This window comes from Myotis myotis, unplaced genomic scaffold (assembly GCF_014108235.1).
Source record: "Myotis myotis isolate mMyoMyo1 unplaced genomic scaffold, mMyoMyo1.p scaffold_m19_p_1, whole genome shotgun sequence".
NCBI classification, from domain to species: Eukaryota; Metazoa; Chordata; class Mammalia; order Chiroptera; family Vespertilionidae; genus Myotis; species Myotis myotis.
In genome coordinates this window covers 77,889,075-77,901,724 of record NW_023416313.1, presented here as the reverse complement: position 1 = coordinate 77,901,724, position 12,650 = coordinate 77,889,075, and the positions used below count along the sequence as shown (strand labels likewise).

The 12,650-nt window shown below is 44.2% G+C and overlaps 1 protein-coding gene across 1 annotated transcript in view; it reads right to left on the bottom strand.

Moving 5' to 3' along the window:
- The window catches only part of ASB13 (ankyrin repeat and SOCS box containing 13), a 37,749-nt gene that overhangs the window by 12,395 nt on the left and 12,704 nt on the right, over positions 1-12,650 (bottom strand). The window contains exons 2-4 of the mRNA XM_036342209.1: positions 8,386-8,573; positions 7,023-7,173; positions 3,536-3,670 (exon numbers count right to left, since the gene is read on the bottom strand). Of these exons, the coding sequence (XP_036198102.1) occupies positions 3,536-3,670; positions 7,023-7,173; positions 8,386-8,573 (474 nt within the window). The remainder of the gene's footprint in view (positions 1-3,535; positions 3,671-7,022; positions 7,174-8,385; positions 8,574-12,650) is intronic.

Genomic DNA, 12,650 nt, shown 5'->3' with positions numbered 1-12,650 from the left:
GCATGTGGTCTAAGAAGGATGTACAGGAGAGCATCTGAGATGAAAATAGCAAGGACTGAGTCTAGAGCTGACAGCACAGTGGCAGTCAACAACTGCAAGCTGTCCCAGGAGAATTCTGTTCATCCCTCACTCAAGCTCCCAGGTGTATGGAAACTCCTTTTAAAAATTACCAAGTCCCCTGCTTCAGGCCATTATGGTCCCCTTTCTACTTTTATCCAACCCCACCCCCACTAAACTGCCACCCTGCAGTAGGGGGTGCAGTCCTGGGGTGGGAGTGAGCAGGATGACCTAACCTCCAGCTCCCTGTGGGCCCTGATTGGGCTCCTCCCTGTTCCCACCTAGACCCAAGTCAATTGGAATTTGCAGAGTCAAGCCAAAGGAACTGGAAAAGGTTTGGACCCTGGACTCAATTCAGGTTGATGGAACATAAGGGGAGGTGTGCAGGAGACATCTGGGAGAGTTTTCACTCCTCTGAGAAAGCTACCAGAAGCCTCATGAAGTGAAGCATTCAGATTTCAGCCCAATTCTGCTGTAGCCATCCTATCCCACTGGGGACGCCAGAAGTATGGTCAAGTGAACACTGAGGAAAGCAGAATCATAAAATTCAAAGAAAATTGATGACATGCTTGAAACCCTGAGTCAAACAGACCCTGAAACTGTCTCTAGTTCTGATCCTTTCAGTTACCCCAACCAAGAAATAAAGCCCCTCATCCATGTGGAGTTGGTCTCCTATTAGTTATGAAGGAGAAATCACTTCTCTAAAGTCCTAACTATTGCAGAGAGGATGTTGGGATTAGAACTACTAATTTGATCCTTTCTCCTTTAGCAGTTTGGCAAACTCATTAGTTAACAGAGCCAAATATCAACAGTACAACGATTGAAATTTCTTTTGAGAGCCAAATTTTTTAAACTTAAACTATATAGGTAGGTACATTATTATTAACTTAACTAGAGGCCCGGTGCACAGATTTGTGCACCAGTGGGGTCCCTTGGCCTGACCTGCACCCTCTCGAAATTCGGGACCCCTTGGGGAATGTCAGAGAGCCAGTTTCAGCCTGATACCCGCAATCCAGGCCGAAGGACCCCACCAGTACACAAATCCTTGCACTGGGCCCCTAGTATGCATATAAGATCTTTGGTTAATCTTCTCCCGCCCTCCCCACTTCCCTCTGAGATTTAACAGTCTGTTTCATGTTTCCATTCCTGTGATTTCTGCTCCTGCATTGAGCATTTGCCCCCGGTAGTCAGTGCATGTCATAGCTACTGGATGGTCGTTTAGGCTTTTATATATATAGATTAGGGTGCTCCTAAGGCTTAGGAAGAGCCACACTCAAGGGGCCAAAGAGACACATGTGGCTCTCAAGCCGCAGTTTGCTGTCCACGGTCCTATAGCCACTACTTCAAATAGGTTTTAAATCCCTTGTTCTCTTTTTTCTCCTTCTGGTAAAAAAGGGACTAAAATCATGAATGAAGATATACTGAGCACATATATACCAGGCACTCTGCTCATTATCAAAATCCTGATTGCAAAGTAAAATGGGATTGCAGAGGGTTGGTGCACCATCAAACCTTTATTTTAAAAGCTGAGGATAGTTGCACTGTAAAATCTTTAAAATCTCAACAGTAATGATACATAGATACCCTAGAGCAGCCGTGGGCAAACTATGGCCCGCGGGCCGGATCCGGCCCATTTGAAATGAATAAAACTAAAAAAAAAAAAAGACCATACCCTTTTATGTAATGATGTTTACTTTGAATTTATATTAGTTCACACAAACACTCCATCCATGCTTTTGTTCCGGCCCTCTGGTCCAGTTTAAGAACCCATTGTGGCCCTCGAGTCAAAAAGTTTGCCCACCCCTGCCCTAGACTGATAGAAGTGGGATCCAACCATCTGATCAGTGGCTTAGCTGGAAGACTATGACTGTTTCTAATCTAAATATGTTATTGTATAAACAATAAAAACTGCCACCATGACCAGCCTTACACAAAATTAATCTTCTTCACTGAAAAGACTTAAAAGTGGCACCTAAAAGTTAATAAGACTCAGTGGTTATGCAGTTTGGACCATCTGGCCTTTCCTCCCTAGAGATAGCATCTGTGCCTCAGTTATATTTTAGCTCCAGGCCCAGAAGCAGCAAAATCAGATAAGCAACCCCACAGCTGACCTCAGGATCAGCTGCATTGGATAATGATTCCCTGCCCTGGTGCCAATCAATTCAATCAGTGGAGTCCCTGAAAGGACACACCTGGGAAGCTGCTGAATATTTTATTCAGATCTTCCCCTGGGACCTTCCCTAAAATCTCCACCTTTAAAACCCTTAGGACAGAGGACCCAACACATTCTCCCTCCTGGGAGCATGCCTGTGCCTTTCCCTTCCCTTTCTCCCTCCCATTCTCCCCAAGCACATTACCACTGCCTTCGTCACTCCCAAGCTCCTAGGGCCATTCCTTTGCCTCTATAATTTGTTTCCTCAGTCCACTTCTTCTACAAATTACTTCTTCTACCTCTGTGATTTTATAAATTAACTAAAGGCCCAGTGCACAAAATTCATGTATGGGTAGGGTCCCTAGGCCTGGCCAGTGATCATGGCCCATCAGGGCCTTCCAGCTGCCGGCTGGGGCCTCCCTTCCCCAGCTACCGGCTGTCAGCAAGGGCCTTCCTTCATTCCATGCCTCTCCTTGGTGGTCAGTGCATGTCATAGCGAGCAATCGAACTCCTGGTCTCCTGGTCAAACTCCCGAGGGGACAATTTGCATATTAGGCTTTTATATATATAGATGTTCTCTTATATACATAAGAGTCTTGGCTCTGAATTCTTTCCTGGTCACACCTCAAGTACTACTGAGGTTGCTGAAACCCAGGTCTGGTCCATCCCCACTGGACTAACACCTGGTACCCTTCCTGCCACCAAAACACAGTTTGATGTAGTTTCTTCTGTACATCCTTAGTTACAGGACTTCTGTTCATCTAATCTTCAGGGAGTTCTCAATGATGATGGGTTCCATAATTTGGTTATGATTTTGAGGTGGTCGTTGGAGGAGGTGAGTACAGTGTTTATCTATTGTACCATGTTTACCAGAGTATCCTGAGTATTTTTAGAACACCTGACAATAACCTGGATTCCAAAAGCTGCCAACCCCATTTTCCATTGGATCCCCATCTCTTTTTGGTTTAGATAGCAACTTGATTAGACAGGTCTTGTGGGTGGTTCCCTGTAGCCACTAAAAATAATTATTAGCACTTGTTGAGCACTACGATGCACCAGGTATTGTGGAAACAAATCATCCTAAGAAGCCCACAAAATAGGTTTTCTATTTCCTGTTTTATAAATATAGAACTGAGGCCAAACTTCTCAGCTGGCCAGTGAGAGAACTAGTTTCAAACCTTAGCTGACTCCACCATTTAGCTCTCAGTTGGCACATTGTGCACATAAACACAACAAACCTGCATGGAACAGCTCAGGTAAACACCAACACACCTGCTTTGAGCAGAGCAGATGCATTGAACAGAGCAGGTAGAAACACCAACGTACCTGCATTGAGCAGCACTTTGACACAGTCCAGATGCTCCCGGGCACAAGCAACGTGCAGAGGGGTCCCAAAATGGCAATCGTGTGCTTCTAAATTGGCCCCAACATCAATTAGAAGCCTCACACATTCGGAACTTCCTTAAGAGAAATGGAAAACAATTAAAACTGTCAATGAATATATAGTATATACCAGCGATTTTCAGCTTTTTTCATCTCATGGCACACGTAAACTAATAACTAAAATTCTGGGGCACACCAAAAAATAAATTATATTTTTTGCCAATCTGCCAAAAAATAGGTATAATTTTTATTGATTTACAAAAATATATAATAGAAATTACCTAGTTTTTGCTCCAAAGTGACTTTTTTTAAAAAAAAAAATCCTCACCCAAGGATATGTTTTTATTATTTTTTTTAAGAGAGAGGAAGGGAGAGACAGACAGAAACATTGATGTGAGAGAGAAATATCAACCAACTGCCTCCCATATGTGCTCTGACAAGGGATCAAACCCACAACCTTTTTGATGTACGGGAAGATGCTCCAACCAACTGAGCCATTTGGCCAGAGCAAAGTGACTTTTTAAAAAAGCAGGTGCCTGCACATGTATATAAGGATTTCTGGTGCCAAGAATTAACCAATCAGACACAACCTTATTATGTAATGTGACCAATAAAATGCAACTCTATTCTATGATCTATATGTTTCAATGACAGCGCATTCATTCCAGATGACTTTGTTGTGTTGGCTGTTGTCATTTTTTTTATTTGATGATCTAAAGGAAAAGAGGTCAGTGCCCTTGACTAAATAGTCAGGTATTTCATGTTTTAAAAATTCTTAGGGCACGCTGGTTGAATATCACTAATATATACATTAGAAATAATAAGCATGACAGAACTGATGGCTAGAACAGGTAAGCCCCATGCTTGCAGGGGCAGAGAGGAGAATCAGGTTTACATCACAAGCTAAGAGCAGTTCATGACCCCATGTGGCCCTAGAGCAAGTGGATAGTTGTCCTTTCTCCTGAAGGCACAACAGTTCCCCAAACCTGCCTGGCTGCAGCAGACATGGAGTGCACAGCTGGCCCTGTTGCTGGGAAAACAGAAAGTTTGGGAAATACCACTTCAGAACAGCCAGAGAAGACTCTCTTCACTGCTCCCCAGTTCCCCAGTGGGAGAGAAAGTGCTCCCCCTTCAGGGCTGCCTCTCAAGCTGTTGACATAAAGTTGCTGGCATCCCCAGTCCAAGCCTCCTCAGTGAGCTACCTAAACTTTCTTACCAGGGGTTCCCAGCTCAAGGACACCTTCCCTGCCTCTTCCCTTGGCTCCTCTCCAGGTATCTTTAACATGGGTTAGGGTCAAGGTTCATCATGAACAAGATTTCATCCTCTCCCATCTCTTGATCACACCACCTGTTAGTAGCTACCGAGTTTCCACCTCTAGTCCTAAAACCTAGCCCCTCATCTACAGCTGTCTGCTGGCCATTCTTGTTTGGATGTCTTATCACTACCAGGCCCTCTCTCACCCCTCCCTAGGGGCACATCCTCCCGGCCATTCTATCTCAGCCATTACTCCCTACTCAACCTTGAATAGGTTATGACCCCATGCTTTCCTCTCCCTTATATCAAGCCCATTAATTCTTCTGTTTTCTAAATGAATCCATCCACTTGGACTCTAAGAGTTTTGCACTTGGATCACTGTGATAGCTCCCAACTCATCTCTTCACTCCCAGGATATCCCTTACCACCACCACCATTTCAGTCTACTGAAGGGTGACCCAAAATATGTCTTTGGCATAATGTTTATTTTGAGTTTATGACAATTGAGAAGAAACAGATAGAATAAAAGCTCTCTTCCCTCCCCCAAATTGCCTAAAATAAGGATATATATTTGTAAAGGTGTCTCCTTCCCCTATCTACCAGGAAGGACAAAAGATAGTCACCAGAGACAACTCTAGTTGGAGTTGCTAAAACTAGCCTCATCTACCATTAGTTCCTCCATTTATTTGCCTCCCCACAACCTGACATCCTAGAAGCTCAAAGTCCTTTTCCTTTGTCTTGTCATTTTCCTAAAAATTGATCCTATATAATAAAACCCTAATATGCAAATTGACAGAATGTCGAAACAACCGGTCACTATAATGCACACTGACCACCAGGGGGCAGATGCTCAATGCAGGAGCTGCCCCTTGGTGGTCAGTGCGCTCCTACAGGGGGAGGGCTGCTCAGCCAGAAGCCAAGCTCACAGCTGGCAAGTGCAGCAGCAGTGGAGGGAGCCTCTCCTGCCTCTGCAGCAGTGCTAAGGACCCCTCAGGGGATGTCCAGGGAGTGGGCCTAAGCCAGCAGGCAGACATCCCCCGAGGGGTCCCGGACTGTGAGAGGGCACAGGCTGGGCTGAGGGACCCCCCCCATCATGCACGAATGTCGTACACCGGGCCTCTAGTTGTTTTATATGAGCCCAAGCTTTAACCATCCCTTTACGTGACACCTTGCCGAGTTCTCCCATGCCTCTCCACAATGCACTACTCACATTAACAAACTTCTGTTTTCTCTTGTTAATCAGTTCCCTGTCACCTAATTGGTGGGGCCCAGCCAGTGAATCTAAGATAGATAAAGGAAAAGTTTGTCCTCCTCTACACTGTATATGGATGGCCACTAAACTAACCTTTCAAAAATGCTGTTTTCCCAGTCATTCAACATCTGCTCTGAAACCTTCAAGAGCTGCCTATAGTAATCCCTAGTGCCTGAGAATGATGAAAGGGGACCTAGCTATGGGAATTGGGTGTGAGGCAGCAGACAACAGTGTCCCTGCATGAAGACACAGAGGAGGACACACCACACACCCCAATGAAATACAACAAAAATAGACACTGTACTGGTCAATCAAAATATAGGCTACAAGTTTGCAACCTTTGCTCAAGAGTGGAATCCAAAATCTTTAGTCTGTCATTTAAAAATTTTCCATCAGCTGGCCTTGCCCTAAATTTCCAGTCTTATTTGTTGTTGCTTGTCTGTTGAGAGCTTCTGATTCAATGGGACTCAATGTCATTTTTCCTGTGCACAGCCTTCCTCTTATCCTCCCACCAACTGAAGTCCATCCATTCTTGGGGAGCAGTTGAAATCCCACCTGCTCCCTGAGCCTGAAGGACCAGCTTCCCCTCCTCTAAGAGTACCTGTCCTCAGAGATGTTGTCTGGGTCTCATCTCCTAACTAGATCAGGTGCTCACAAGGCAACATCACAGCAAAGACTGAGAGAGAGACTGCAGAGTAGACCCATCTCCAGTGTTAGTGTCTGAGAGGCACTGAGCATCTGCTAAGAAATAGAATCCTATCATGGAAACAACAGCCCCTTACTCCTGGGTGAGGACTATATCTCCAGAAGGAAATGTGAGCATTTCCTTGGTGGAACAACGAATAGCCAGATATCAGCAGCTCTCCTGGGCCAGCCAATGGCTCCCACTTCCTATCCAGGTAGCTCCCTTCCACCTGACTTACCGCTCATGCAGGCTTCGTGCAGTGGGGAGGCTGTGTACAGGGGTGGGTTGACCTTGGCCCCGTAGGAGAGCAATAGCTTCACACACTCGATGCTGCCAGAGGCACAAGCATCGCAGAGCGGGGTACTACCATCGATGTTCCGAGCATCCACCTTGTGGGGAGGGAGAAATAAGTGTTACAGGATCAAGGAGGAAATGCGCTTTCTCATCTTGATGCACATTCATCTGGGCAAATACACTTCTTAGTTTTTCTAAGAAGTTCTTGGGTTTTCTAGTATGTGCTGAGGCCCCGTGTCAGGCGGGGGAGGTGGTTAGGGATCAAAGGAACTAGGGTTGGGATCACCTACTAGCCTCCTAAGCCTGTGGCTCTTTTCTTTCTTGGGCAGAATCAACTCAGACTCATTCTTGCCACCACCTCAGCACCTAATATGCACACAGCCAGTAAGGAGAGCTCCAGGTTCCAGCTGAAGCAGGCAGGGCATAAAAAGGGGCTTTAATTCCAGCCTCAGCTAGGAGTGCCTGAAACTGTTAAGCAGTTTCATGCCTCCTCTAGTTGAAAAATCATAGGGCAGGAAAAACGCAGCTCCCAACTGGCAGATTCTGCTTAGGACTTATTCAAATTCAGCTGCTATCTGGTTACATGCGGAAGCTTATTCCACTTTCTCTTGACCTGCTTTCAATGCCAAGCTTTGAGAAAGAGTAAGCAGTGCACGATCTTCACTTCAGCCTCACTCTGAACCCCAACACCATTCAGCCCAATGGTGTCCGGCCCAGCTCACCCAGCCACTATGAAACATCCAGCAATTCCACCAGCCAGAAAGCACTGGAGGCTGAAATCAGTGTGGCATGAGTACTTACACCAGGGATAGCAGCAAATCAGATCAGAATCTTGTTTTTTTCCTTTTTACCAGGGAAGTGTGCCAGCATCCCCCACATAGTCATCCTGCTCTCTGAGCCCAAACAGCAGCTCTTGAGCCAAGGCCCTGCCAGCCCTCCAGACAGCCTGTCCCCTTCCTAGTGCAGAGCAGGGCACACCCTCCACCATTTTGCTAAAACTGCCTTCTCTTCAGCCACTAGTAACCCCCTAACAGCGAAGCCCATAACCATACTTACTGGTCCGAGTGTGCAGTTGACACAGAGACTTCCTCTCCCCTCCCTGGGCTCCCACCACACCCCATTCTGGTTTCCTCCTTCCTTTCCTGCTCAGTCTTCTGCAGTGGTTTCTTTACTTCCAGTGCATTTGCAAATCACAGGATGCAAATCCCAAACCCTGTATTTTCCTCCCTCTATACATCCCTTGAACTGGTCCCTTCTATGCCCATAGCCATAGCCAGGCTCCATGGGTGTCCTAAAGCGCTGCTCACCTGGGCCCCGGCAGCCAGCAGCAGCTGCACACACTGTGCCTGGCCCTGCAGACTGGCTGTGTGCAGGGGCGTGATGGAGTCCACTGTGACCTGGTTGACACAGGCGCCGCTCTCGATCAGCTGCTGCAGCTCCAAGGCCTCACCACGATGGGCAGCCTCGTGCACAGGGGTGCGCTCTACCCAGAAACCTAGAAAAGAGACAGACCTGGTGCTGAGATCACACCACTTCTATCCAAATGAGATGAACACAAGTACAAGTCCAGAGACCCTTGACGAAACCCAGACACTGGACACGATCATGTGATTGGTCTTTGGAGGCATATAAGGGCCTTGTTCACCTCCTTGACCTATCTCCCACACTGCCTCACAAATCCAACTCCCCAGACACACTCACAGCTCATTATTGACCCTGCTTCATCACACTGAGTCTCCTTGCATATATTCTTCTGTGCTTGAAATACCTACCTTTGCTCTCCACCCCAATTGTTCATCCTACAATCTCCTGTTTAGACACCTACATACTTTACATGAACTCAGATGAAGTATGTACTTCTCTGGGAAACACTTCTCCCACAGTACTCACACATCTACACTCATTTACACTGTCCCCCTTCTTGCTTGGAAGTGCCTTGAAAGTAAGGACCAGGTTTTAGTGACTCAATTTTAATGGATTCCTCAGGATTTCCCACATTCAAAACCATGTCATCTGCAAATAGAGATAGCTTTGCTTCTTTCTTTCTAATCTGAATGCTTTTATTTCTTTTTCTTGCCTGGTTGCCCTGGCTTGAACTTCTAGCACAATATTGAACAGAAGCGATGAGAGCAAATATCCAAGCTTGGTTCCTGGTCTTGGAGTGGAAGCTTTGTCTTTCACAGTTAAAGATGATGTTAGTGTGGATTTGTGTAGAGAACCTTCATCAGGTCGAGGGTGTTCCCTTCTATTTCTAGTGAAAGGGTGCTGGATTTTATCAAATACTTTTTCAGCATCTATTGCAATAATTATACAGGCTTTTTTTTCTTAATTCCATCAAAATGGGGTAGTATGTTGATTTTCAAATGTGAAACCAACCATGCATTCCTGGGATAAATCCCACTTGCTCATGGTGCATAATCTTTTTTATATGATGCTAGATTTGGTTTTCTAGTATTTTGTTGAGGATTTTTGTGTCTGTGTTCATAAGCGTCCTTTTTCTTGTGATCAATGTATTTGTCTGGATTTGATATAAAGGCAATACTAGGATGAGTTGAGAAATATTCTCTCCTTTTCTAATTTTTGGAAGAATTTATGAAGAACCATGTAATTGGTCTTTGGCGGCATATAAGGGCCTTGGGTCAAATTCACCTGTGAAGACATCTGGGCCTGGGCTTTCCTATGTTAAGGTTTTTAATTACTATTTCAATCTCTTCATTTATTATAGATCTATTCATATTTTCTGTTTTTAAGTCAGTTTTGGAAGTTTGTGCCTTTTTAAGAATCTCTCCACATCATCCATGTTATCTAACTTGTTGGCATACAATTTGTTATGGACTGAATTGTGTCCCCCTCACCACCCCCACATTCAAATGTTGAAGCCCTAACCCCTAGTACTTCAGCATATGACTATATCTAGAGATAAGGTCTTTATAGAAGTGATTAAGTTAAAGTGAGACGATTGGGATGGGTCCTAATCAACCTGACTGGAGCCTTTATAAAAAGATGAAATTAAAACACACAGAGAGTCACTAAGAATGTCCATGAATAGAGGAAAACCTTTTAGGGGCATAGATAGAAGATGACTATCTGCAAGCCAAGGAGAGAAGCCTCAGGAGAAACCAACCCTGCTAGCACCTTAATCTTGGACTGCCAGCCTCCAGAGTGTGAGAAATTAATGTCTGTTGTTTAAGTCTCCCAATCTGTGGTTTTTTGCTATGGCAGCCTGAGCTGACTAATCCACCACTGTTCATAGTATTCCCTTATGATCCTTTTATTTCTGTAAGGTCCACAGTACTGTCCCTCTTTCATTTCTAATTTTGGTAACTCGAGTCTTTTCTCCTTTTTTTCTTGGTCAGTTTAGTTAGGTTTGTCAATTTTGTTGATCTTTTCAAAGAACCAACTTTTTGGTTTTGTGGATTCTCTATATTGTTTTCTGGTCTCTATTTCATTAATTTCCTCTCTAATCTTTATTTCTTTCCTTGTGTTTGCTTTAAGTTTAGTTTTCTCTTCTTCCAATGTCTTAAGATGGAAATTTAGGTCATTGATTTGAGATCTTTCTTTTTTAATACAGGTGTTTACTACTATAAATTTCCTCTAAGTACTGCTTGAGCTGCATCTGTTTAGTTTTGGTGTGTTGTGTTTTCATTTTCAATCATCTAAAACTACAATTATTTATTTTTGCATTCTAATCTCATAAAATACATGTTCAACTAGCATGGCACTACTCCTATCCCTCTTTTTTATGCAATAGCTTGCATCTTCTCATCACTCCCTACCCAACACCTGCCTTCAGCTCTAGAGAATGAGGTACACAGAACGCAGCACTCTGACCTCCCCATACCTTTAACCAGTAGTGCTCATACTTAAGCACCAGCATCACCTAGAAGACTAAGCCCACCCCCAGAGTTTTTGAGTAAGTAGGTCTCAGATGGAACCTGAGAACCTGAATTTCTGACAAGCTCCCAGATGATGCCAATGCAGCTGGTCTGGGGACTACACTTTGAGAACCACTGCTTTAGATAATACTTTTTCCTCTGAAAAGAACCCCTTTGCTCCCCAGCTCTGCCTCTTTAATTCATTTCTCCCCGACCCCTCCACCCCCACCTCTCCCCACTCATTCTAGATAACCTACTTGCACCTTTCTTGACTGAAATCCAATGGTTTTTTTTTTTTTTCCAGCAGGCCTTGCCCACCCTGAAGCCTCAGTCCACTTTGGGTTAGCAGCTCCCCATTTGAGCCCCCCCCAATAAATACTATTGATCTGTAGTATTTTACACCCCCCACAATTAATTGTACCTATCTATTTTTCCCTTTAGCCAGAGAGCCTATGTAACCCCATGAAATGAGGACTCAATAATAGGGGATGGGAGAAACCAAGAAAGAGCTGAAATATGGAGGAATATTTAATTTCCACAAAAATATATAAGCCAGGCTTATGGTACTTTCTACTTACCATCTCAAGAAAGGGCCCCAGCATATTTCCCAGGTAATTAATAGTCACCTGCAGGCCTGTCTTGGGAAGTAACGAAAAGTGGCTATGGATCACTTTAAAGAGAATCTAAGGGGAGCAATGTTCCAACAGCAGAATGAGCAATTACAACCCTAAAAAGAAGAGAGCAAGGTGAGGCCCTGGGTCTTGCAGCAGAAAGGGAGGTGCTGCTCAGGAAGGCTGGGCACTGGGGAGACCTGTGGCTAAGTGGTGGGCAGCCTGGCATGGCTCACACATGCATCCATCCAGCAGCTACCTAAAGAGATGTAGCAACTTCCACTGCAGTGTACAAAGATGAATAAGATGTGAAAAAAAGCAATTTACTGTCATGGGCAAGGGAGATGTACAAATAATTCAAAGCATGATGACTGCAATACTGGAGGAACATTTCAAGTTATAGGAAGTTGGAAGCAGGACCACCCAAGCATCCAGGGCCAGTCAGGAAAGCATCACGGAGGAGAAGGGCTGCAGTGAGTCTGTGACAAACATCACTTGTTGGCTTTGCATTCACAGCATCTGTCACAGAATATAGCTCAACAAAGATGCTTATATCCACCGGCTTGTTGAATGAAATGAAATGAATGAATGAATGAATGAATGAATGAATGAATGGAATTACTAAAAGAAACTATAAAGTCTGGACATAAAATTTTTTTAAAAAAATTTGAATTTTCTTTCTTTATGATCAGTCTATAGAGGAAATGTAACTTACTGGTAACCAGCAGCAGTGATGGAGGGCAGAGATCAGAAGCAGGAGGTGCGATAACAAAGCAGAGAAAAGAAACTTGTGCACATCAAAGGGCACGATCAACAGATTGAAAGGCAACCTACAGAATGGAAGAAAATATTTTCAAATCATATATCTGAATAGGTTAATATCCAGAATATATAAAGAATGCCTGTAACTCAACAACATAAATAATCTAATTTAAAAATTGGCAAAGACTTAAATAGGTATTTCTCCAAAGAAGATATACAATGGCCAACAAGTATATGAAAAGATGTTCAACATCACTAATCATCAGAGAAATGTAAATCAATACCACAATCACCTCACATCCATTAAGATGTCCACTATTAAAA